Here is a 22500-nt window from a genome sequence, read left to right as displayed (position 1 = left end):
AATTGGCCACATGGGCACAGCAGCAGAAAATATAGATTTTATTTAAAATATTGATGTGTGGGAGAACTTGCGGTGGGGAAGAGCATTGAGCTACAGGTCACTCGCTGTTTGATGTCTTCACCTCTCTGAAGAGCAGGCCTTTTTAGGAATGCTTTTTTTTCCCCAGTGTTCTAGAACTCCATTACCAGTTGTGATTGACACATCGGCATTAGAATGTTCAGTTAAGAACATTCCACTCGCACATTTTGTGACCTCACACCTTAGAGGGTTAAAGGTCAGTGCTGTTATCCTTTACTGACTGACTGGTGGAGATGGAGTGGAGAGACAGATTGAGAGATGGACTGAGAGATTTTATTTATTTTTTTCTTTCTGGGCTCTGCTGTCCAGCCATCTTAAAGGCCTCTTATAGCAGCTCCTGTATGTGAATGTGTATCTCATATTTGTTTTTCAAAGTGCTTGTTAGCGCACTCTTGGCTCGCTCAGGTGTCTGTAAACGTCTCCCCTCCGTGTGAAGACCAGTCGAGGAGGTTGCGTACGAGAACGAGGCGAAAGCGTCAGAGAACTGCAATGGAGACGGCCCCCCCGCCCTCTATGCTGATGTCCAGCGTCTCTCTCGCCGACGGCCTCCTGACCCCACCTCTCCTGAGGGACGGGCCTGTTTCTGATTGCATTAACGCGGTCGTCTCCCGGCGCCGCTCTTTAAATGGAGGGGTGACCCGCCCCGGCCGTCAGGCCGAGCCTCCGCTCCCGTCCTGCGCGGAGTTTGGGACGGGGGAGTATGGAATCTCACACTTTCCGCTGGAAGCGCCATTCAGGTACGTCCACTCCCCCCCCCCCCAAGGAGGAACGCTGTTTTCCCCACATGTCCGTCCCCTACGGGACCGCTCATTGGGTGTTTTTTTTTTAGGCCTTTTTCAGCTTTATTGGACAGTATATAGTATAGAGAGACAGGAAGAACGGGGGCGAGAGAGAGGGGACATGAGAGGGGACAGAGAGGGGACATGCGACAAATGTCGGACGGTGGGATTCGAACCGCCGACGTCGCGGCTCGCAATGAGCATGCGGTCAGTGCTCTACAGGCTGCGCCACCGAGACACCCCCTCATTGGGTGTGTTAAACGGGCCTGGAATACGAACGACGGCGTCATCTGCTCCTGGAGAGCGTCGCGGGTGAAAGGGCTTTCAGAGAGCTCTCTGAACGGAGACGAGTTCGTCGGCGTGCGTCTTTAGGGGACACGCGGATGTGCTGTTTAAACGTGGTGCGTTTGGTTTCAGACAGCTGTGCTGTTTAAACATGGTGCGTTTGGTTTCAGACAGCTGTGCTGTTTAAACGTGGTGCGTTTGGTTTCAGACAGCTGTGCTGTTTAAACGTGGTGCGTTTGGTTTCAGAGAGCTGTGCTGTTTAAACATGGTGCGTTTGGTTTTCAGACAGCTGTGCTGTTTAAACGTGGTGCGTTTGGTTCCAGACAGCTGTGCTGTTTAAACGTGGTGCGTTTGGTTTCAGACAGCTGTGCTGTTTAAACGTGGTGCGTTTGGTTTCAGAGAGCTGTGCTGTTTAAACGTGGTGCGTTTGGTTTTCAGACAGCTGTGCTGTTTAAACGTGGTGCGTTTGGTTCCAGACAGCTGTGCTGTTTAAACGTGGTGCGTTTGGTTCCAGACAGCTGTGCTGTTTAAACGTGGTGCGTTTGGTTCCAGACAGCTGTGCTGTTTAAACGTGGTGCGTTTGGTTCCAGAGAGCTGTGCTGCTTAAACATGGTGCGTTTGGTTTCAGACAGCTGTCCTGTTGTTGAAACATGGCGGGCTTGCTTTTCTGAGTTCTCCTGGAGAGTTTCCCATGTTGCGCAGTTTGGGCCCAAATCATTTCAGCACTGCTAACGACATCCTGGCACCGCTGGCCATGCATAATTAATCGTTCAATTCCACTATCAAAGCGGAGAGAAATTATTTAAAACCAAAGCTTAGGCAGCTTAAACGATTATATGTCACAGACAATACAGTGTGAACACCACAGTGAACAGTTTATGGCTGGTATCTCATTCTGATCTGCGCTGTATTTCAATGCCAAACTGAGCGGCTGTTTCCCTTACATCTGCAATGCAAATGGGGATGTATTTTACATTTTTAACATGTTATACTAGATTATTATGGTTGCTATGCACAAAGAATGCAGTCTGATTGTTGTTGTAAATTCAGAATGTATGCTCAGTATTTACTGTGTACTTGTACGTGTCGTTTATGTAATACTAGAAAGGCAAATTTAGTCTTTGTATATGCAAGATCAGTAAATAGCAAATGCATGATCTTCATGGTAAATGTGTTTATCTGCATCATACAGTTAACGTTGTAAAATGACTTTTATTGGATCCTTCAGGAATTCTGTATCACAGGCAACGGGCCATTTCCCGTTGTAACGCATTAGTATTCAGCGGTAGACACATTAGTGTCATTTCAGCGGTTGTGTAAAACTGCAGTTCTGTATTGCTTTGATAGCGCAATGTTCATCCAGTTGCGCAATGTACACCACTTTCAAAGCGAATGTGTACGTTTAGCCTACTTTCCGTGTAGGCTACCTATGTGAATCTCTCTCTCTCTCTCTCTCTCTCTCTCTCTCTCTCTCTCTCTCTCTCTCTCTCTCTCTCTCTCTCTCTCTCTCTCACACACACACACACACACACACATACACACATACACACATGTTCTTTCCATGTATACCTGCTGTAACACTAAAGCTGGCAGTTTTTTCTCCTTAAATAAATGGTCAACCGAGAAGAAAGCCGCCGCCCAAATGTGACCCTATTTTATTTTTTATTTTTTTAAACGACGGTGTTGTTAAAATGATGACGGGTGCGTTTGTGACTGTGCTTGGCTAATCTCGCGCGTCGGTGCAGTCATTGCTGAGCTGATAGTGTCCGCTACTGGCAGGAATCATAACTGCACAGCCGCGGCGGTGCTGCTCGGATCTGCTCTGCTCGGCAAGACGTCCTTCTGCGAGCCGCGCCACGTGACCTGCCAGCCGTCAGAAGTGCCGGCCGCGAGGGAGACACAGAGCACGTCGATGTTGATGGCTCCATATTGTAATCGAGTCGGAAAAATGCAGTTTTTCCCATATTAGCATAACTTTTTGTCATTTCTATTCAACCTTCTGCCACAGAGCGCCCATCTTAACTTCAAGCAAACAATTTGCTTGTACGGTCGAGATTCCCTCGTTTTATATGTCAGGTGTTTACTTCACTGACAGACACAATAAACAAAAACATGTTTTGAAATAATTGCCATGACGCGCAACACAAATGGTAACGATTGTTGCTGTTGCGATCTCGCGGCAGTCTTAATATTGGACACGGATGCTGGGGTATCTGGGGTAGACCGGGCTGCATATTTCACAGCGCTGGAGTGTGTCTTTGACAGATAATGCCTCCGGTGCCAAGACCGGGATATTTCATTACAGGGACCAACAGCAGATGGCCCTCTTGAGTTTTTATTTTTCCGCCTGTGATTGAGCTCCTCAAACGATATTCATCTAAATTAGAAACTGCCGAACGCACGGTGCCTTAACATGAAGTTCCTACACACCTCCCTCCCGCCGTCTCCGCTGACCAGAGGCTGTCATGTGTTAAATTAAACCAGTTGATAAACGCTATTTGGCCGTCACTTAGCTACGACATGAATATGTATTGCACTAATTGTATGACTGCATGACCGTGGCGGTGTGTTTAATGTGCAGACCTGCCCGCGAGTGCGGGTTTCCGCCGGTGTGCTCGCGCGGTACGGCGTGTCAGTTTGAGCGCTGGGCGCGTTCGCTGCGTGCCCGGACTGCAGAGCGGCGAGGCGCTGGCCGTGGTGCTGAGATTAATTATTTCGTCTGGCGGTCGAATCCCAGGCACGATTGCGCGATTGTCCTGTTTTAAGATTACTGGGGCTGTGCAGCCTGCGCGATCTAAAACCTCCCTAACCCGTAAACTGGTTAATAAGCTGTCTCAATAGCCATTGAAAGACATTCCATTGTAATTTTGATGTCAACTGATCCTTATCCATTTCTTTCCCATTTAAACGGTATATCACATTTTAAATATGTTGTGGATTGCAGTACATTTCAGGTTTTGCTATTTTCCTCAACATTTAATATCTTTATAAATGCATGGTTTACAATCATAACAATTAACTGTTCGTAAAGAAGAGCATTAATGAAATTATGAAACGTGTTGAGATTAATTTTGCCTGTGCAGATCGTGCTGTCACAGGTTGTACGGTTGCTTTGTATTTTATGCTCAAACCCAGCTATTGTCAGTGCCACTGGTGTGGGTTAATGTGTTGTTTGGCGTCCGTAACAACGCCCTATGCTGTGGGCATTAAAGATTCCCGGCGTCTGTCTGTCACCGCGGCTGAGCGGGGCGTTATTTTCCACACTGCTCAAGCAGTCTTACAAGTGTTGAATTTTACTACCAGCACATAGCGACAGTCAAACAGCGGCGAAGCTACGGTTTCGGCTGCGATTACCCGAAAGGTGGCTTTCTGTCCTCTGAAACGAAGGCTAGGGAAAACCAAGTCGTTCGTACTTGTTGATGTGTATGATACGCTGTTGCCTTTCTGTGCGTCTCTGAGCAGAGGCGTGATGTGGCTGCGCTTCGGTGTGCTTGGGCTACCTTAATCGTTTCTTTCCGGTTACGTTCCGTTTGTTTTTGTTTTTTTTCTTCCTGTTGAATAGTTAGTGAAAATGCAGAAAACCGTCTTGTTCCTTCCGGTCGTGGGAGAGTCCTAAGTTTATTTATTTGTCTGCTTCTGTCACACGGGGTAGACGTCATCTTCACAAGACCCGGGTCAGCTTTGGTTACATGTTTTTCCCAAATCGGTCTACAATTGCTGTCTTTTGCTTTTGCGGAAAAAAGAAAATTGTATGTTTCCAATGATGTCGTCCAGATTTGTGCAGAATGGAGTACAAAAGGAAGATATTTTCAATTAGCGTCTAAGATCTATTTGGAGAAGTTTTTACGCGTACATAATCGGTATTTCCTGATGCTGAGTAAATAGGCTGTTGGTGATGTAGGCTTCTCAATTTTATTCAACTCATCAAAGCGATGAGCGGAGGGCTGCTCGGAGGCATGAAGACTCGCTAGAAATCATGTGTCGCGGATTGCTGATAAACTTGGGGAATATGTGAGCAGAAACATCGCAATCGTACATCCCCACCTGGGAGACGGGCGGACGTCCTTCGCCAGTAATAATTACAGGAAAATCGCTTTCGTTTGTTTTGGTGCCTGATTGCACACTCAGGGGCGAGAACTGCTGCTTAGCCCTGCTGAGTTCTTCAACAATTCCGATAAATAATACAAATTTTTAAAAAGGAAAAAAGAATGGGAGAAACAAGTAGCCTACCAAATAGATTTTCATTTGAGATTGGATTGTGGTTTTAACAGAATGTAGGCAGTTACGGCGATCCGGACTCCAGAATTGCATCTGGAAAATAAATATGACGGTATGACTAGTTATCCGTTATCCCAGTCTCCGTAAGTTTGGGTTACACAAGGGGTGTTTCCCTTGGAAATCTGATAACAGTATAATATTGTGTAGTATTAGTGACAGCATTGTGTGTATGCTTACGTTTAAACGATGGTAACGCATCGCTTCTCGCGTCGATTGAGATGTAGTTATTGGACTTGCTCGAAATATATCTATGTGTGTTACTGACAAAACAAGGACCTTTTTAGCCGGAACAATGGGACAGTAGCGAAGAATCGGGACACAAAAGGTGGCAGTTTGTGTTGTCGGTGCTTCGTGTGCGGAGCCGAACAGCGCTTCTCTGAGACATGGCAGCGGCGATCGCCAGCGGTTTGATCCGCCAAAAGAGACAGGCTCGGGAGCAACACATCGACCGGCCCTCGACCCACAGGCGGCGGAAGAGCCCGAGCAAGAACAAGGGTCTCTGCAACGGAAACCTGGTCGATATCTTCTCCAAAGTGAGAATCTTCGGTCTCAGGAAGAGACGCCTACGGAGACAAGGTGTGAGAGCGGTGCATCTGAACACAGTGCAGTAAATACAATAAGTAACTGGTTTCACAATCAGCACTTCAACCGCGAATCCGTTATTCACGAGACAAATCTGTGCATCTCTTCGTAGGCTTTTATTCGATTTAATTACGTTGGCATTAGTGTATAGGCTAGCTTATATGTCAATGCAAATTCTAATTGTTGTGCATTTCATATCTAATATTATGCGTGGCTGACTACTCTTAAATCGAGGAGTGGCAGGCGCAAATGCACAGGCAGAAGTGTAGTTCCAGCCGCGTAGACGCGGGGGATGTGAATAATCCAGATGTTCTCGCGTTTAGACTTCCATTTCGAAAGGCTCCTGCGCAGTCCAGCTGCTCGTGCTTAGATCTGAGGGGGAAGCCGCCTCTTTTCCCCCCGAAGCGTCTCGAGCGAAGTGTCAGTTCAGCGATTAGTTCCTTCTAATGTTCATGTTCGAGACAGCATGCACAATTGTCACTGTGTCTCGCTAGCACCATTATAGGTCGGTATTCACTGCCGAATCGCGTATTCATCACTGGACAGACAAATTGGTTTCGTTGCATGTCATGTAAAAGGTCAATATTTTCCCCGGAACGCGGATCACGTTTTTTCCTATTAATTATTTCCGTTTTATGCTCGCAAACCTCGTCCTGTAGGTCATTTTCCTTGTAGGCAATTAAAAACGCACGGTTTAGCATTTGGTAAGTCAGCCAACAACATTTCTGATACATGTATGGCTTGGAGAATGATAAGAGTGCGCGTTTACAGCATAGTGACAATTCATTTGTGTCTTTATTTTTAGGTATATCTTAATAATTGTGCCCCTTTACATTTGACAAAGGCGACACGTTCTGTGTTTATGTGGCTGAGTGTATGATCCGGAATGGCGGCAGGTGTTTAACTTGTTGCGGGAAAGATGCCACCCGATTTTCGCTAACTCATTCTTAAACATATTTATCTGACGAACCGTGTCTATATGATCCACTAATTTATCGGTCCGTTATTTGACATGCTCATAAATGCGTGAGTTTGTGCTTCTATCAGTTTTCTGCATTAAGCTCTTGAAGTATTAAAAAATGTGTATATATATATATATATATATATATTCATAACACCCGACCGAATTCAATAAATAGTTATTTTTCCTTTGCGGGCCTTTTTCCCCCAATAAGGATTTTAAGAGTCATTAGTTATTAGTTATAAGAAATTAGTTATTTTCTTAAATGCGTTGTCATAGATGTAGCCTGAAGATACAACCTGCTAGTTTTAGTTTTTGAGGCCTATATAATTAAATCTACACAGTGGTCGACCTATATAAATATATATATAAATACCCCCCCCCGCCCCCCCCCAAAAAAAAAATACAAAAAAATTCAGTTCTTGTGTTTTGTATGATTTTGATTATTTCTCTATATTCCTTGCCGGGTGTGACAGAATGCCACGCCCCCTTTTTGAGACAGTCTTTGGTGGTCTAAACCGATATCAGTCATTCTTCACTCAGACCGAGTGCGTCACGGTGCTGAAACCCGACCCATTTTAATAGTAATGACAATAATTATCGAATGTCTTGGACGTGCAAGAAAACCGAACACTTGGTAATAGCTCTGTGATAATGCCCTTCGATGTGGGTCGTTAAGACATTTCAGAAGAACGTAAAGCTACGTCACATAATATCCAATGAATCCTTATGATTTCTAACATCTACATTATTGCCCGTTATGTGCAATGAAGGTATTTTTAAGGTGTGAACCTAACAATTCCATCTCAGATACTGAAGTCAGTCGATTGTCAAAATAATATGCCAAGTCAAATATAAAAGCCAGATACAAGAAATGTGTTTTCAATGAATACAGCTATCCGATATCAGATACAGTGAGGGACAATGACACAATGTAATTTAATGCATAGTGGTTTGTCGTTCATGCTGAATGATAGTTATGTGCGGGATGATTAAATGTAATGGGCTTCTGGCCAATCCACTTTTGGTTCAGATTGAATCATGGCCTGTGAGTGTAAGAGCTGCTCCGGCCAGCAGATGGACGTCGGGCTGATGTATCCAGGGCTGGCGTTGGGGATTGGCAGGCGCCTTGCACAAATACGTTTTGAGTGAAGGATGGCACCGATGCCAGCCGGACTCGGGGAGACGAATTATCCCGGGAGAGTTGTGACAAGCCAACACCTGTGGCGGCCATTTTAGTTAAACCACAGCACCTTTCATTGCCCTTGCTTCCTCGTGGGAAAATTAGATTTTGTTTCGCTTCCACCAACCCTCGTATCGGGCACATAAACCATGAGGGTGAAATTTGGTTAAATGAAAACATTTTTGGGGGGGGGGGGGGGGGACAGAGATTCGCAGAAGTGTGTTATTGTGTTCTCGTTTATGGATGATTGAGAGCTAATTACACCTCAGGGCAAGTGCTCACGAGTCTGAGAGCTTATTTTACAGTGATTTGTGGCTGGTGCTTCTTCTGGGAGCTGCCTCATTAATTTCCCCCGTTCACGTGAGCCTCAGAAAATCTTTAGTGAGCCATTTTATCTGCAGTCGTGAGGACCCTCCAGGGCCCGCGTCTCAGAGCCCGGCAGGTCCTCCAGCAGCCAGCCCCCCTGAACGGTGAGCCGTGAGGGGAAGGATGGTTCATACGGAGGGCTTTATCCAGCGCCGAGTCCCCCCACAGACCACAGCATAGCCCGGGACACACTACCGACCGCGCGCTGCGATGGAGCCGTCTCAGAAACGACAGTCGTCTTAATTTCAGCACTTTGCTGCTGAACACACACAGGAAGGAGGTGTAGAGGCAGAACAACAGGATGCCAGAGAGAGAATATTTCAGTGTTTTTTAAAAGCGCACTGTCTCCTGCTCAAACAGTCACCTTTCTTCATCCTGCGTAATGAACCGCAGAGGGAACGCGGTAACAACAGGGCCGTCCCGCTTCAGAACGGAGAACCGCTACCTTCTTCTGCGCTCGCTTCTTTAGTGAGGGCTACCTTGTCTTACCTGCTCTGTCAGAATGTCTCACACAGTCCGTTTATTAGAAGTCCACAAGCACTTTCTGTCTGCTTTTAAATATCTTGTCTGCTTTTCAATATTTGTTTGCAATTTGTCGGAGTGGAAAGGAGGCATCGCTGGACATGTTGTGGGCGGGGTGCTCGTGGGAACTGGGTGCCGTCAGTGTTCTGAGCGTCATGTGACAGGGCTGCAGGGAAGGACGGCAGACATTTTGTTAAAAAAAAAAAAACGATGATATATCTTTGCATATTCACTCCCGAAAGCCATTATTTCAAATTGAGTTTATGCCTGGAGAGCTCATAACGTTCTTGTATCCAGAAATTGAGGCTTAAACTTAAATGGCATGAAACGTTATTCCTTTATGTTTGTGTGCATCCTTTACCTGACTATAATTACGTTACGCAGCTTATTTTCTATGCTAATGATTACGGTATCATGGCTCTGGGTGTTCCTATAAACATGGCAGGTAAGATTTCACCTCCAGGCAGTTGAAGTGAGCACCTTTTAACCCAGTCTGCCGCTTATCCACAGATTCTGTTCCGTTCCTGAGTGTGCACATCTCCCCATGATTGGTGACCTTTCAGCCCCGTTACCCCCCCCCCCCCCCGTTCCCCCGCCCTTCTCCTGCCACACCCCGCTGTCAATCCTCTGCAATGACCAGTCTTCAAAAGAGAATTTGCTTAATTTTTTTACAAATATATTTGCATATATAATATGTTGCATATTATCACATTTGTGTAATGAGATTTAGCATTGTAATATGCAAATATGTACAGTCCACGGTTTTGTAAAGGATTCAGAAAGCGTCGGTAGCTCTGAGCTTGGAGGTGATTCTCCACCTCGGCCCAGAGGTGTGGCTGGGCCTTCCTGCTTGAGCTGCAGCCATTTCCTTCCAGCGAATTAGCGCTTCCCTGAAGGGTGTGTGACAGCTGTCTGGGAGACCTGTTGTTGAGAGAAGGATAATTACATATCCTCCAGGACGTCCCTGTAAAAGAGCGAAGGTGAGCGAAGATCGTTCCGAGGAACGCCGTGTGCATTCCGTATTTCCTGCTGAAATTCCCTGTTCTTTCCCACTCCGGCATTCAGAAGGCTTTGAGAGGGAGTTGGGGTCTGCTCTCTTTGGAGAAATCAATCGTTGAATCGATAGTAATGAATAGAAAACACGCGTGTTCCAAGTGCAGTCGTACATGCGATATACGCAATATACAGGGCTGTTGGGTCATTTTGTACAAAAATCAACTTGACCTTGCCACGACCCTCTCCCATGTTCTTGTAAGTCCATACATTTCCGTTTTAGCCATTTAGCCGTTTAGCCGGTACTCTGATCCTGAGTGACTCAGCCATTACATTCACACCATCTGCCCCGCTGGGTAGTCACTGGAGCACCGCTGGGTAGTCACTGGAGCACCGCTGGGTAGTCACTGGAACACCGCTGGGTCATCACTGGAGCACTGATGCAGTGCCCAATAGCAATGCAGACCTCAGACTTGGAGTTGTACAGCTAGTCCTATCGCCATTATGCTGCTCAATTTCAATTCAGCTCAGTTTTGTTTACAGAAGACTTTGAGAAAGATGCTTTTCACAGTAACAGAAGGGCTAAAAAGAAATGGGCAAAAACCAGGCTTGAACCTCCAGAGAGCACCTGAGGTAAAATAACTCACCAGTGGGGAGAAAAATCTCAAACAGTGGAGAGGAAAAACTCCCCAATGGGAAGCAGAGTGGTGATGTCTGGCGGAATGGGGCCCATTCATCCCTGAAGATCAGCTACAAATGGAGTCTGTGAATGATGGAGACCCTGGAGCAGAGCTGAGTGGAGGCTCTCCAACCCGCTCCAACCCGCTCTCCAACCCAACCCGCCCTCCAACCCAACCCCCTCTCCAACCCGCCCTCCAAACCAACCCGCCCTCCAACCCAACCCGCTCTCCAACCCGCCCTCCAACCCAACCCGCTCTCCAACCCAACCCGCTCTCCAACCCAACCCCCTCTCCAACCTGCTCCAACCCCCTCTCCAACCCAACCCCCTCTCCAACCCAACCCCCTCTCCAACCCGCCCTCCAACCCAACCCCCTCTCCAACCCGCCCTCCAAAGCAACCCGCCCTCCAACCCAACCCGCTCTCCAACCCACTCTCCAACCCAACCCACTCTCCAACCCACCCTCCAACCGCCCAGGAACCCGTACGCTCCGTGGCGCTCCTGCGCTTGATGCAGTAATGGCCCGATAACGCTGCCTCTCATGTGATGCGTCAGCATTAGGCTGCTGACGGAATGATCTCTCACTGCATTTGTTCGCATTAAAACTTTACATTCACTTCTGAGTTCTGGCTACGTCAGACATTCATTTTTGCCTCATTAAACATTACATTTGCACCTCAACGTTGGCAACATTTGGTCTCATTAGAATATTAAATTTGCCAATATTTGCTACTAAATTTGGTCTGATTGAAACGCGAGATGAATTCTCTGCACTCGTTTAGCGCAGCCTGTCAGTCCCAGAATTCCCTCTCGTGCTGGTGTTCCCCTTCCGCGGAATATCTCCGTGGAGGTGAGGCCAGCGCTGCTCTCTGCTCTTGCTGTGAAAAGTGTTGTGTTCTTTCTCTTCCCTTTATCACACTCTCCTGCACGGTGCAGAGTGTGATCTGTGAAAGAGTGTGATCTGTGAAAGCATAATCAGGGTCTGTGCCCGTCTGTTTTTCACACCCAACTGAAAAAACGTCATTTGGCATCACAGTCTTATTGACCAGATGTCTTTCATAACGGATAATGGAAAAAATGACACATTGAGAGATCATCATTATTCTTTCACTATAAGGGCATGACCGATATTTTGAATGAGAGCATAATCAGATATTTTAAACAAAGCTGACTCTATGTACAAGGAATACCCACCTTAATTGCAAATACAGGGATTGCACTTTTTATTTATGCAGATGTAATACTAGTATCGAAAACATGTCAGATCGTCATATTATTAAATAAAAATAAGATTATTTTAAAATCCTGTTCTAGTGGTTATTGTGGCATATTAAATCAGCTGTGTTGGAAGAGGGATGCCGTGTCGCATACAGGTTCGGCTGAATCTCTCCTGTAAATATCCCGCTGTATGCGCGGATTGTGTAAAGGAATGTAAAATGTGTAATCTCTTCGTAAGAGCGTCTGCTAAATGTTTAAATGAGACCATCCTACCTGGGAACTGCTTCAATTAGGTAACAGCTTTGGCTGATTTCTGTTAAAACTGCTATTGTATCTGCTAGAAAATGTTAGAAAATGACAGCGCTTTTAACAAAAGCTCCTCCGCGTCCGCGTGAATGTGGGAACAGCCGCGCGCTGGTGATTCCCTGCTTTTCCATGGTGATTCCCTGCTTTTTCATGGTAACGGGAAAGGCGATGGCGTGGTTTCCGTGATGGGCTGGAAAAGCCCTTCGCCTGCTCCAGAAACGCAAAGTGGGTCAATCACATGTTATGTTTAAGTCTGCAGCTGCCTCTGGCGGAGCGGGTCTCCTCTGCCTGACAGCGCGCTTCCTTTACGGCGGAGAAGGGGATCTTCCAGAATGCCGTCGTGTGTCGTCTGTTTTCAAAAGGCAGCTTAAAAGAAAGCAGAAAAAAAATAAACACGTAGCCTATGGTATGTTGTGCTGAACTGGTGATTAAAGAACTGTAAATCTGCAATACGGACATTGCTTTTGTTAAACAGGTTCCAGGATGTTCTCGAATTAATTGAAAGAATATACTACATTAAAAGCCTACTGTAGCTGTCTAAAATGCACAATAATATGCATATAATACAATCAACAGTCATCTTATGTGGGTGCGGTTCTAATGGCCCCAGTGGATTGTTGTGTGAATATGTTTTACATATTCACACATTGAGATATATTTATAGTGGGAAGGAAACGTTTAAAATCACGTAAGCTGCAGTGCCTAATAGTTACACAATTATATACTTATTCTTGTGCCTCACAATAACACATTTATGAGAATGTAAACTCACTTAAAAAATAAGACATTTCTCGCCTTAAAGAATGAACGCAAGATGAAGGAATTTAACAATTAATGTTCCCTGCACTATTGTAATGATATTCTCTGGGTGAAAAGGTGTGTATTGTAATCACGCAACGTAGCCTATTTTTGAATGTCTGAATTACTGGTCTGACGTGCGGTATCTGGTAGCACACGATGTCTTTTCATGGCGGGTGTTACTATTTCTCTCCAAGACACTGAAACAAGCCGTTTCGGCTGAGAAGGTTGCTGCCCCTGTTTAGCCATCTTAAATCAGCGCTCAGTCAGAAAACAGGACGGTAGATTAGCGTCCTTTGTAGATATCCTTGGTCGTTTGCCCCCGGGAGGGCGGACGTGCTTGAATGTTGAATAAGGGCAAAACTAATGTGATGCGCAAAAGAACAATCCGTTTTTTTCTTTCTAGATTTTGAACGGCTCTCTCCCGCTTGCCTTTACAATAATTATACGCAACCCCGTGGTGAACCGTCACAGGAATCAATCTCGCCATCCCCGGCTTCGTTTTCCCATCGCTATTCAAAGTAATTAATTGATACGAGAGAAACGCCGCAGCACGTCGTCCTGTTTGTACTCGCCCAAGGAGACTGAATGCCCATTAATAATGAACGGAGTGCCTTACCGGGCTCGCGCCGTGGTTGCCCCTTTCGGTGCGCGCTGCGGTTCCCTCGCCAGGTGTTGCTACGCGACCTTTGGGAAACGGTCAGACTTTCCCAAAGATAGGACCGCCTCGCATTCACTCTCCATGGATGAATAATGAATAACTCACACAGCCATCCAGTATTTATTTTATAAATAGGATATTCAAAATTAATCTGACTACATAAGTAGCTAATTAGTCTGACTACGCATTAATCAATACGAAATAATTATTGGGCTGTTTTGCTGATTGGTACGCTGCAATGTTCCGTCCTCCACCAGACCAGCAAGGAGATAATATTCATTTACACACACTTCTGAACGGACGTAGATGAGTCCATGACTTTAAAGTTTGAATTTACATGAGACATCTGGAGCCACCGTTTTAAGGACTGTGCATTTATCTGCCCCCTGCCTGCTTTCTCACCTGCGTAGGTGGGGTCTGTAAACACCCTGTCTGTCTGCTTGTCTGGTTTCTGTCCTTCCATTAAAAGGGCATGTTTATCAGAGCACACCTCGGCTGACCAACAAAACACACTGCTGCAGTGTGCTGGATGGAATAATAATAATAATAATAATAATAATAATAATAATAATAATAATAATAATAATGAATTAAGAAATAATAATAGTGTGCTCCTGTCTCGTATTCCGGCAGCACGGGGTTCAGGTTGCCGGGCAGAGTGCGCAGGACTCTGGGAACTGAGAGCTCTGTCTGTTCGGCTGTTGAGAGATGAATGGCGTCGTTTTGATTCGTACGGGGGAGATCCCTCTCTGTGTCTCTGCGAAGGAGAGGAGACCGTGGCCCTGCGAGGCGCCTTTAGCGCTCTCGGTTTTAACGGCTCTTAATCACCAATCTGCCGTTGTTGCCTTTGCTCAGAGTGTGGGGTGTACGTGTAGGTTTTTCACCTGCTGACGTTAGGGATTTAGAGGGAAAAGCGGCGGTCTCTCTTTTGAGGGAGTATAAGTATTTACTTTTTTGAATTTTTATTTATTTAATATAACATGCGTCTTTGATGACAAAAACCTGTTGAAGTGAAAATATTTCAGAAAATATCATGTTTTATTTTCGTATTGAATGGCCTTTGTAGTGTATGCTACATACACTCGGTTATTGAGAATAATCTTGGTTATTCGGAATAACCCGGGTTATTGAGACCAGAGACTCCTGTCGGAGGGTAAACTCTCTGATGTAGGAAAGTTACGATCCAGGTCTGGCACTGTAGGTCATATGAATGATTATTATGATTATGATTATGATTATTGATGAGCTGAACGCACCAGGGCTCTCCTCCAGTGGCAGGTACTAATTCATTTTATTTAGTTGCCACTTTTAGCCAAAGCTACAGTTGATTAGACTAAACGGGCCAATATCCCCTGGAGCAATGCAGGGTTAAGGCCCCACTGCTGTGCGGATCTTATCGTGGCTACATACTGTCTTGTGACACAAAACATGGGATTGTTAAAAGTATGCTTTTCTCTGGCAGTATTTTCCTGTATCTGCATTTCATTGTGGAAACTCCTGAAATAAAAAACTGTTCATACAGCGCAACACAAACTCTTATTTAGCTTAGTGCGGCGATGAAACTGTATGAACAACTTATGTTAGACCGAAGCTAGCCGGCATGCGAATGTACGCCGTGTGCGGTCTAAAATGTAGGTGGCCAAACACTCGGCAAGCTACTTCAATTAAATCATGTTTAAAATAGATTTAAAATAGATTACCATTTTAATCAGAGTAAGCAAATTATAATTTATTAAGATTATGATGAGTGATAAACAGAACGATGGGCTGCAGTGGGGCTGGATGTGAAAATAGATTTCAGGGTTGGGGGTCGACTCCATTCAGTCAGGTTCGGAAATTAATTTAAATCCATTTCTTTAAATGGAAAATCCTCATCGGGTGTTCCCCCCCCCCCCAATTCATTTCCTGAATAGACTATATTGAAATTGAATTGTCCCCAACCCTAATAGATACTGCTAATCTCTAATCAGCTCATACTGTGCAGCAATAATTAAGAAAAACCCTACAGCAGACCCTGCTCCACGTAGTTTGGACCTGAACCCCCATGGAGGTGTCTTCCACTACCTCATAATGCGCACACACACACACACACACACTCACTCACTCACACACACACACACACACACGTACACACACACTCACACGTACACACGTATACACACACACACACACACTCACACGTACACACGTATACACACACATACACACATACACATACACACACACTCACACGTACACACGTACACACACAACCACACACACATACACACACACACACGTACACACACACTCACACGTATACACACACATACACACATACACACACACACTCACACGTACACACACACACACACACACGTACACATGTATACACACACACTCACACGTACACACGTATACACACACATACACACATACACACACACACGTACACACGTCTACACACACACACTCACACGTACACACGTATACACACACATACACACATACACACACACTCACATGTACACACGTACACACACACACACGTACACACACGTACACACACACACTCACACGTACACACGTATACACACACATACACACCTACACACACACACACTCACACGTATACACACACGTACATACACACACACACACACACACGTACACACATACATATACACACACACGTACATACACACACACTCACACTCACACACACGTATACACACACACATACACACACGTATACACATGCACACACACACACACACGTACACACACACGCACGTACACACACACACACATACACACGTATACACACACACACACATGTACACACACACACACACACACACACACTCACACACACTCGAGACCCGAGCAACTGACAGTGATGGATGAAGGACATCATGAATAATATCACACACACATGCGAACACACACACATAGACACACACACACGTGAACACACACACACAGACATACACACACATACACACACTCACACACACATAGCTCACACACTCATACGTAGCACACACACACACGTGAACACAAACACATAGACATACACACACAACACACGTGAACACATACACAGGTATGTATGTCTGAACGGTACAGTCTTGTAAGGATCATTTAATGTCTGTATACAAGAAATACACCAACCAAAGTCCAAATGAATTTTGTGTTCATATGAAAACACGCATTAATAATTTCCATTAAAAATGTTTGAAATAAGTATGTTGGTTAAATGATAATTGTTGAATTGTTAGAAGTAGCCTGTGAGTCAGTATTTGTAGTGGTTGTTTTAGGGAACAGGAGGTTGGTGGTTAAACTCGTAGCACTGATAATGTGGTGAATACTGAAGTGAGGTTTTAGCACAATGATTTAATAAGCAGCAGGTGATACTCTATCATGCAATTTACTGCTGTTATGCCAGCATTTTATTGATATTTTTACGAGTTATGAGTTGTGGGAATGAGCCTTGAGTACAATGGTGAGGACGTGAGAGGAGGCTTCCTGGCTCCCCTGCTCCGGGGGAGGAGGTGTGTTTCAGGGGGAGGTGTGTTTCAGGGGGAGGAGGTGTGTATCAGGGGGAGGAGGTGTGTATCAGGGGAAGGAGGTGTGTATCAGGGGAAGGAGGTGTGTTTCAGGGGGAGGTGTGTATCAGTGGGAGGTGTGTTTCAGGAGGAGGAGTTGTGTTTCAGGGGGAGGTGTGTATCAGGGGGAGGAGTTGTGTTTCAGGGGGAGGTGTGTATCAGGGGGAAGAGTTGTGTTTCAGGGGGAGGTGTGTTTCAGGGGGAGGAGGTGTGTATCAGGGGGAGGAGGTGTGTTTCAGGGGGAGGTGTGTTTCAGGGGGAGGTGTGTATCAGGAGGAGGAGGTGTGTTTCAGGGGGAGGAGGTGTGTATCAGGAGGAGGAGTTGTGTTTCAGGGGGAGGTGTGTATCAGGGGGAGGAGGTGTGTTTCAGGGGGCGGTGTGTTTCAGGGGGAGGAGGTGTGTATCAGGGGGAGGAGGTGTGTTTCAGGGGGAGGTGTGTTTCAGGGGGAGGTGTGTATCAGGAGGAGGAGGTGTGTTTCAGGGGGAGGAGGTGTGTATCAGGAGGAGGAGTTGTGTTTCAGGGGGAGGTGTTTATCAGGGGGAGGAGGTGTGTTTCAGGGGGCGGTGTGTTTCAGGGGGAGGAGGTGTGTATCAGGGGGAGGTGTGTTTCAGGGGGAGGTGTGTATCAGGGGGAGGAGGTGTGTTTCAGGGAGAGGAGGTGTGTTTCTCGGGGAGGAGGTGTGTTTCAGGGAGAGGAGGTGTTTCAGGGAGAGGAGGTACCGTCTTAATGTGGGAGTATTCATAATAATAATAGTAATAATAGTATAATATAATCATCATCATAGATCATTACATTTATATAGCGCTTTTGTAGATACTCAAAGCGCTTACAGTGATGAGGGGGAAACTCACCTCAACCAGCACCAATGTGCTGCTCCCACCAGGGTGATGCATGGCTGCCATTTCAGCCGGTGTCTCTGCCTCCACTACGCGTCCTGGCGCGCTGTTCCACACAGTGACCACTCTGTGTGCAGAAATACTTCCTAAAGTCTGTGTGGAATTTATTCTTTGCTAATTTCCATTTGTGCTGACCGAGCTCGCCCTGAAGAATCTCCTGTGGTTCCCTTATTAAATGGCGTCCAATGCTCAGCCAGAGATACAGTTATCGGTTAGGAGAGCAACGTGAAGCTAAGTCACACAACCTCATCTGGTTTCTGTTTCCTTTGCGGTTAATCCAGGGAGAATACTCAACAGCTAATCATTAGCAATACATTACCGTTTTATTATTATTAATAATTTTATCATATGGAACCCTTTATATGTTAATGTACAACCATTTTTCACCTGCTACTGTCTGCCAACCATCTGCAATTGATCACTTTTTTACCTGCTGAACTGTCACCCAGTCGATGACAGGGCCAGCTACCAGGTAATGGACTGGATCATATTCAGGAGAGAAATGGCTTTATAATGGCCACTGGTGTTCCTTTAATGCTCTGTAATAATATATATATAATATATGTAAACTGGTAAGTGTGAGAGTGGTAGGCGTGATGTTAATTGTCAGGGCTGGTTATGAGAGGCAGAGGGAGTGTGCTTAATGGGAGTCTGAGTGATGTTTGATGGAGCTGTGGTCTGGTCAGCCTCCTCAGAGACCTGCTCTCTGTGCACCAGTGTCCGCACAGCCACAACGACACACACCTGATGTCTGACCGTCCTGTGTGTTGCCTGAGGAACGTCTGACCGTCCTGTGTGTTGCCTGAGGAACGTCTGACCGTCCTGTGTGTTGCCTGAGGAACGTCCGACCGTCCTGTGTGTTGCCTGAGGAACGTCTGACCGTCCTGTGTGTTGCCTGAGGAACGTCTGACCGTCCTGTGTGTTGCCTGAGGAACGTCTGACCGTCCTTTCTGTCTGTGACCCAAAACCACGTGTTTTCCATCAGATGGGGGCTGAGACACTTTTGGGTCTGAAATTGGGCTTCGATTGGAATGCGGCCTCTGTCTGTCTCGGCGGGAGGTGAGGGGTGATGTGTAACGGTTGAGTTTTACGTGTGTAATGAGCGGCGTGTCGGTGTGCGGAGAGCCCGGCGTGTGTCAGTCTGTTTGCACACGTCTGCGAGGGCATCGTGTGCGATTCTGTTTGAGCGGAGACCCGCAGACAGCCGTCTCCCCGTTCCGGGCTCAGATGAGCGATTCTCTCTGACGCTGCTGGTTTTAATGTGTTAAACGGGGAGCAGGGACTCTTCTGCGCGGATAAAACCACTTCTCTCAGCTCCCACGGTGAACGGCGGGATTATACTGATTGATAGCGCTCGCTGCTGATTGGTGGATGTGAAATGTCTCCCGTCTGAATGGGAGTTTCCTGGAGTGATAAAACAGCTGATCTGCTTTATAGGCTGTGAAATCTGTTCAGGCCAATCGATCAATAAACGACATTCACGTGCTGCGGGCAGACGTGTCTCACAATTATCTGTGTGCTGGGCCAGAGGCGTTTTATCTGCTGTTTGCATGGATTTCCTCGTGAGTGATTCTCTTATCGTTAAATTCCGCTGCGAAGCTTTTCACCCTCACTATTGATGTGATTGCATTCTTATTTTTGCTGTGATATTTTATACAGCGATGAAAGTTTTATTGGGTAATTTTTATCCAGCACTAATGTCTGAGAAAGGAAGGGGCTCACAATCGTAACTCCTCATGATCTTCTCCTGAAATGAGCTGCTCTGATAACTGTGCTTTCTCTCTCCCTCTCTCCCTCTCCCTCTCTCTCCCCTTGTTCTCTATCTCCCTCTCCCTCTCCCTCTCTCTCTTGCTCTCTCCCCCTCTCTCCTCCTCCCTCTCTCTGTCTTTCTGTCTGCCCCTCGATCTCTCCCTCTCTCTCTCCACCTTGCTCTCTCTCTCTCCCCCCCTCCCCCCTCCCTCTCTCCCTCTCCCTCTCCCTCTCTCTCTCTCTCTCTCTCAGATCCCCAGCTCAAGGGAATAGTGACCAGGTTGTATTGCAGGCAGGGATTCTACCTGCAGATGAACCCAGATGGATCTCTCGATGGAACCAAGGATGACAGCAGCAATTCCTGTGAGTTACACTTCCTGTTTGGTCCTTTGTCCAATGGGAGGAGGCCGTTAATGAGTAACTCCTCTGCATATTTCAGGTGTATAACGAGCCCTGTGTGTGTCGTTTGTGTTTATGAGTGTGAGGAGAAGCATGCCGCTTGCTCTTGTGCTCAGTTCTTTGGTCATGTTGTAATGACATTGCTGCAGTATTGAGTGCAGGCAGCAGCGTATGTCTAAACCAGGGATTAGCAGAGACCTGCTGGTTTTCCACCCTCCCTTTACCTGGGAGTCAGGTGTGTTCACCCTCCCTTTACCTGAGAGTCAGGTGTGTTCACCCTCCCTTTACCTGGGAGTCAGGTGTGAATACTCTCCCTTTACCTGCGAGTCAGGTGTGTTCACCCTCCCTTTACCTGGGAGTCAGGTGTGATCACCCTCCCTTTACCTGGGAGTCAGGTGTGATCACCCTCCCTTAACCTGGGAGTCAGGTGTGATCACCCTCCCTTTACTTTGTGTATCGGTATTTTTAGTTGGCTAGGTAAGCAATGTTTGCATAGCTAAGTTTGGTCACTTTTGCTTTGTTTATTTATTTGTTCGTTTAAAAAAAATAAAAAAATAAATAAATTAAAATAGGCCCTGGTCCTTATCTTTGTTGTTCAGGTAGCAGTTGAAATTGTACTTTCAGCGCACTTATCCCTGGTTATGGGTATGCACTTTGTTGTACGTCGCCCTGGATAAGAGCGTCTGCCAAATGCCATTAATGTAATGTAATGTAATGTAATGAAAGTTATCCAGTTTGGTCTCCTGTTTTAAATTGGTGTGTGCGTGCTGTCACATGCAGTGACAGCAGCTTCTGAGAACAGCAGTGGTCCCTCTCCAAAGAACCGGGACGCTGAATGTGTCTCTGATCTCCCATCTGTGTGTGCAAACATCTGTCCTCCCAATCACCACTGACCCTGCGTCCAGTCTGAACCACCCAATCACCACTGACCTTGCGCCTGGTCTGAACCACCCAATCACCACGACCCTGTGCACAGTCTGAACCACCCAATCACCACTGACCCTGCGCCCAGTCTGAACCACCCAATCACCACTGACCCTGTGCACAGTCTGAACCACCCAATCACCACTGACCCTGCGCCTGGTCTGAACCACCCAATCACCACTGACCCTGCGCCCTGTCTGAACCACCCAATCACCACGACCCTGTGCACAGTCTGAACCACCCAATCACCACGACCCTGTGCCTGGTCTGAACCACCCAATCACCACTGACCTTGCGCCTGGTCTGAACCACCCAATCACCACGACCCTGTGCACAGTCTGAACCACCCAATCACCACTGACCCTGCGCCTGGTCTGAACCACCCAATCACCACTGACCCTGCGCCCAGTCTCAACCACCCAATCACCACTGACCCTGCGCCCAGTCTGAACCTCCCAATCACCACTGACCCTGCGCCCAGTCTGAACCACCCAATCACCACTGACCCTGCGCACAGTCTGAACCACCCAATCACCACGACCCTGTGCACAGTCTGAACCACCCAATCACCACTGACCCTGTGCCCAGTCTGAACCACCCAATCACCACTGACCCTGTGCACAGTCTGAACCACCCAATCACCACTGACCCTGCGCCCAGTCTGAACCACCCAATCACCACTGACCCTGTGCACAGTCTGAACCATCCAATCACCACTGACCCTGCGCCCGGTCTGAACCACCCAATCACCACTGACCCTGCGCCCTGTCTGAACCACCCAATCACCACTGACCCTGCGCACAGTCTGAACCTCCCAATCACCACTGACCCTGCGCCCGGTCTGAACCACCCAATCACCACTGACCTTGGGCCCGGTCTGAACCACCCAATCACCACTGACCCTGCGCCCGGTCTGAGCGGAGAGTAAACACGCAGGCGGGAGATGCTGGCACACTTTTCCTCCTCTGCTCCGTTAAATATTTGATGCGCAGGCGTCCCAGAGTGTAGCACACACCGCGTGTGACGGGAGAGCCCTGATGGAGGCGGGGATGGGGACGGGGGCAGTGTACCGAAATCAGGCTCCATTTGTGCCGCGTGTGTGTTTTTCATTCCCGGGAAAAGGTCACCAGAGATGGGCTGTACCCCCCCCCCCCCCCCTTAATCTCACAGCGATGTGCGTCAGGTCTGTGGGGGGGGTGGGGGCTGGGGGGGGGTCTCTGCTCTGACACGGGGAAGCAGAGTGACGCAGGAGCGC

The 22500-nt window shown here is 47.0% G+C and overlaps 1 protein-coding gene across 2 annotated transcripts in view; it reads left to right on the top strand.

The window, feature by feature from the left end:
• Positions 1–22500, top strand: part of fgf14 (fibroblast growth factor 14) — a 169192-nt gene that overhangs the window by 82454 nt on the left and 64238 nt on the right. The window contains exons 1-2 of one of the 2 annotated variants that reach the window (XM_061226164.1): positions 4797–5996; positions 20175–20285. In XM_061226164.1, the coding sequence (XP_061082148.1) occupies positions 5804–5996; positions 20175–20285 (304 nt within the window). In that variant the 5' untranslated portion in view covers positions 4797–5803. Of the gene's footprint in view, positions 1–4796; positions 5997–20174; positions 20286–22500 lie in introns of those variants that run through there. The other variant, XM_061226163.1, reaches the window with a different exon arrangement.

This window comes from Conger conger, chromosome 17, assembly GCF_963514075.1.
Source record: "Conger conger chromosome 17, fConCon1.1, whole genome shotgun sequence".
Lineage (NCBI taxonomy): Eukaryota > Metazoa > Chordata > Actinopteri > Anguilliformes > Congridae > Conger > Conger conger.
This window is presented reverse-complemented; position numbering and strand designations above follow the sequence as displayed.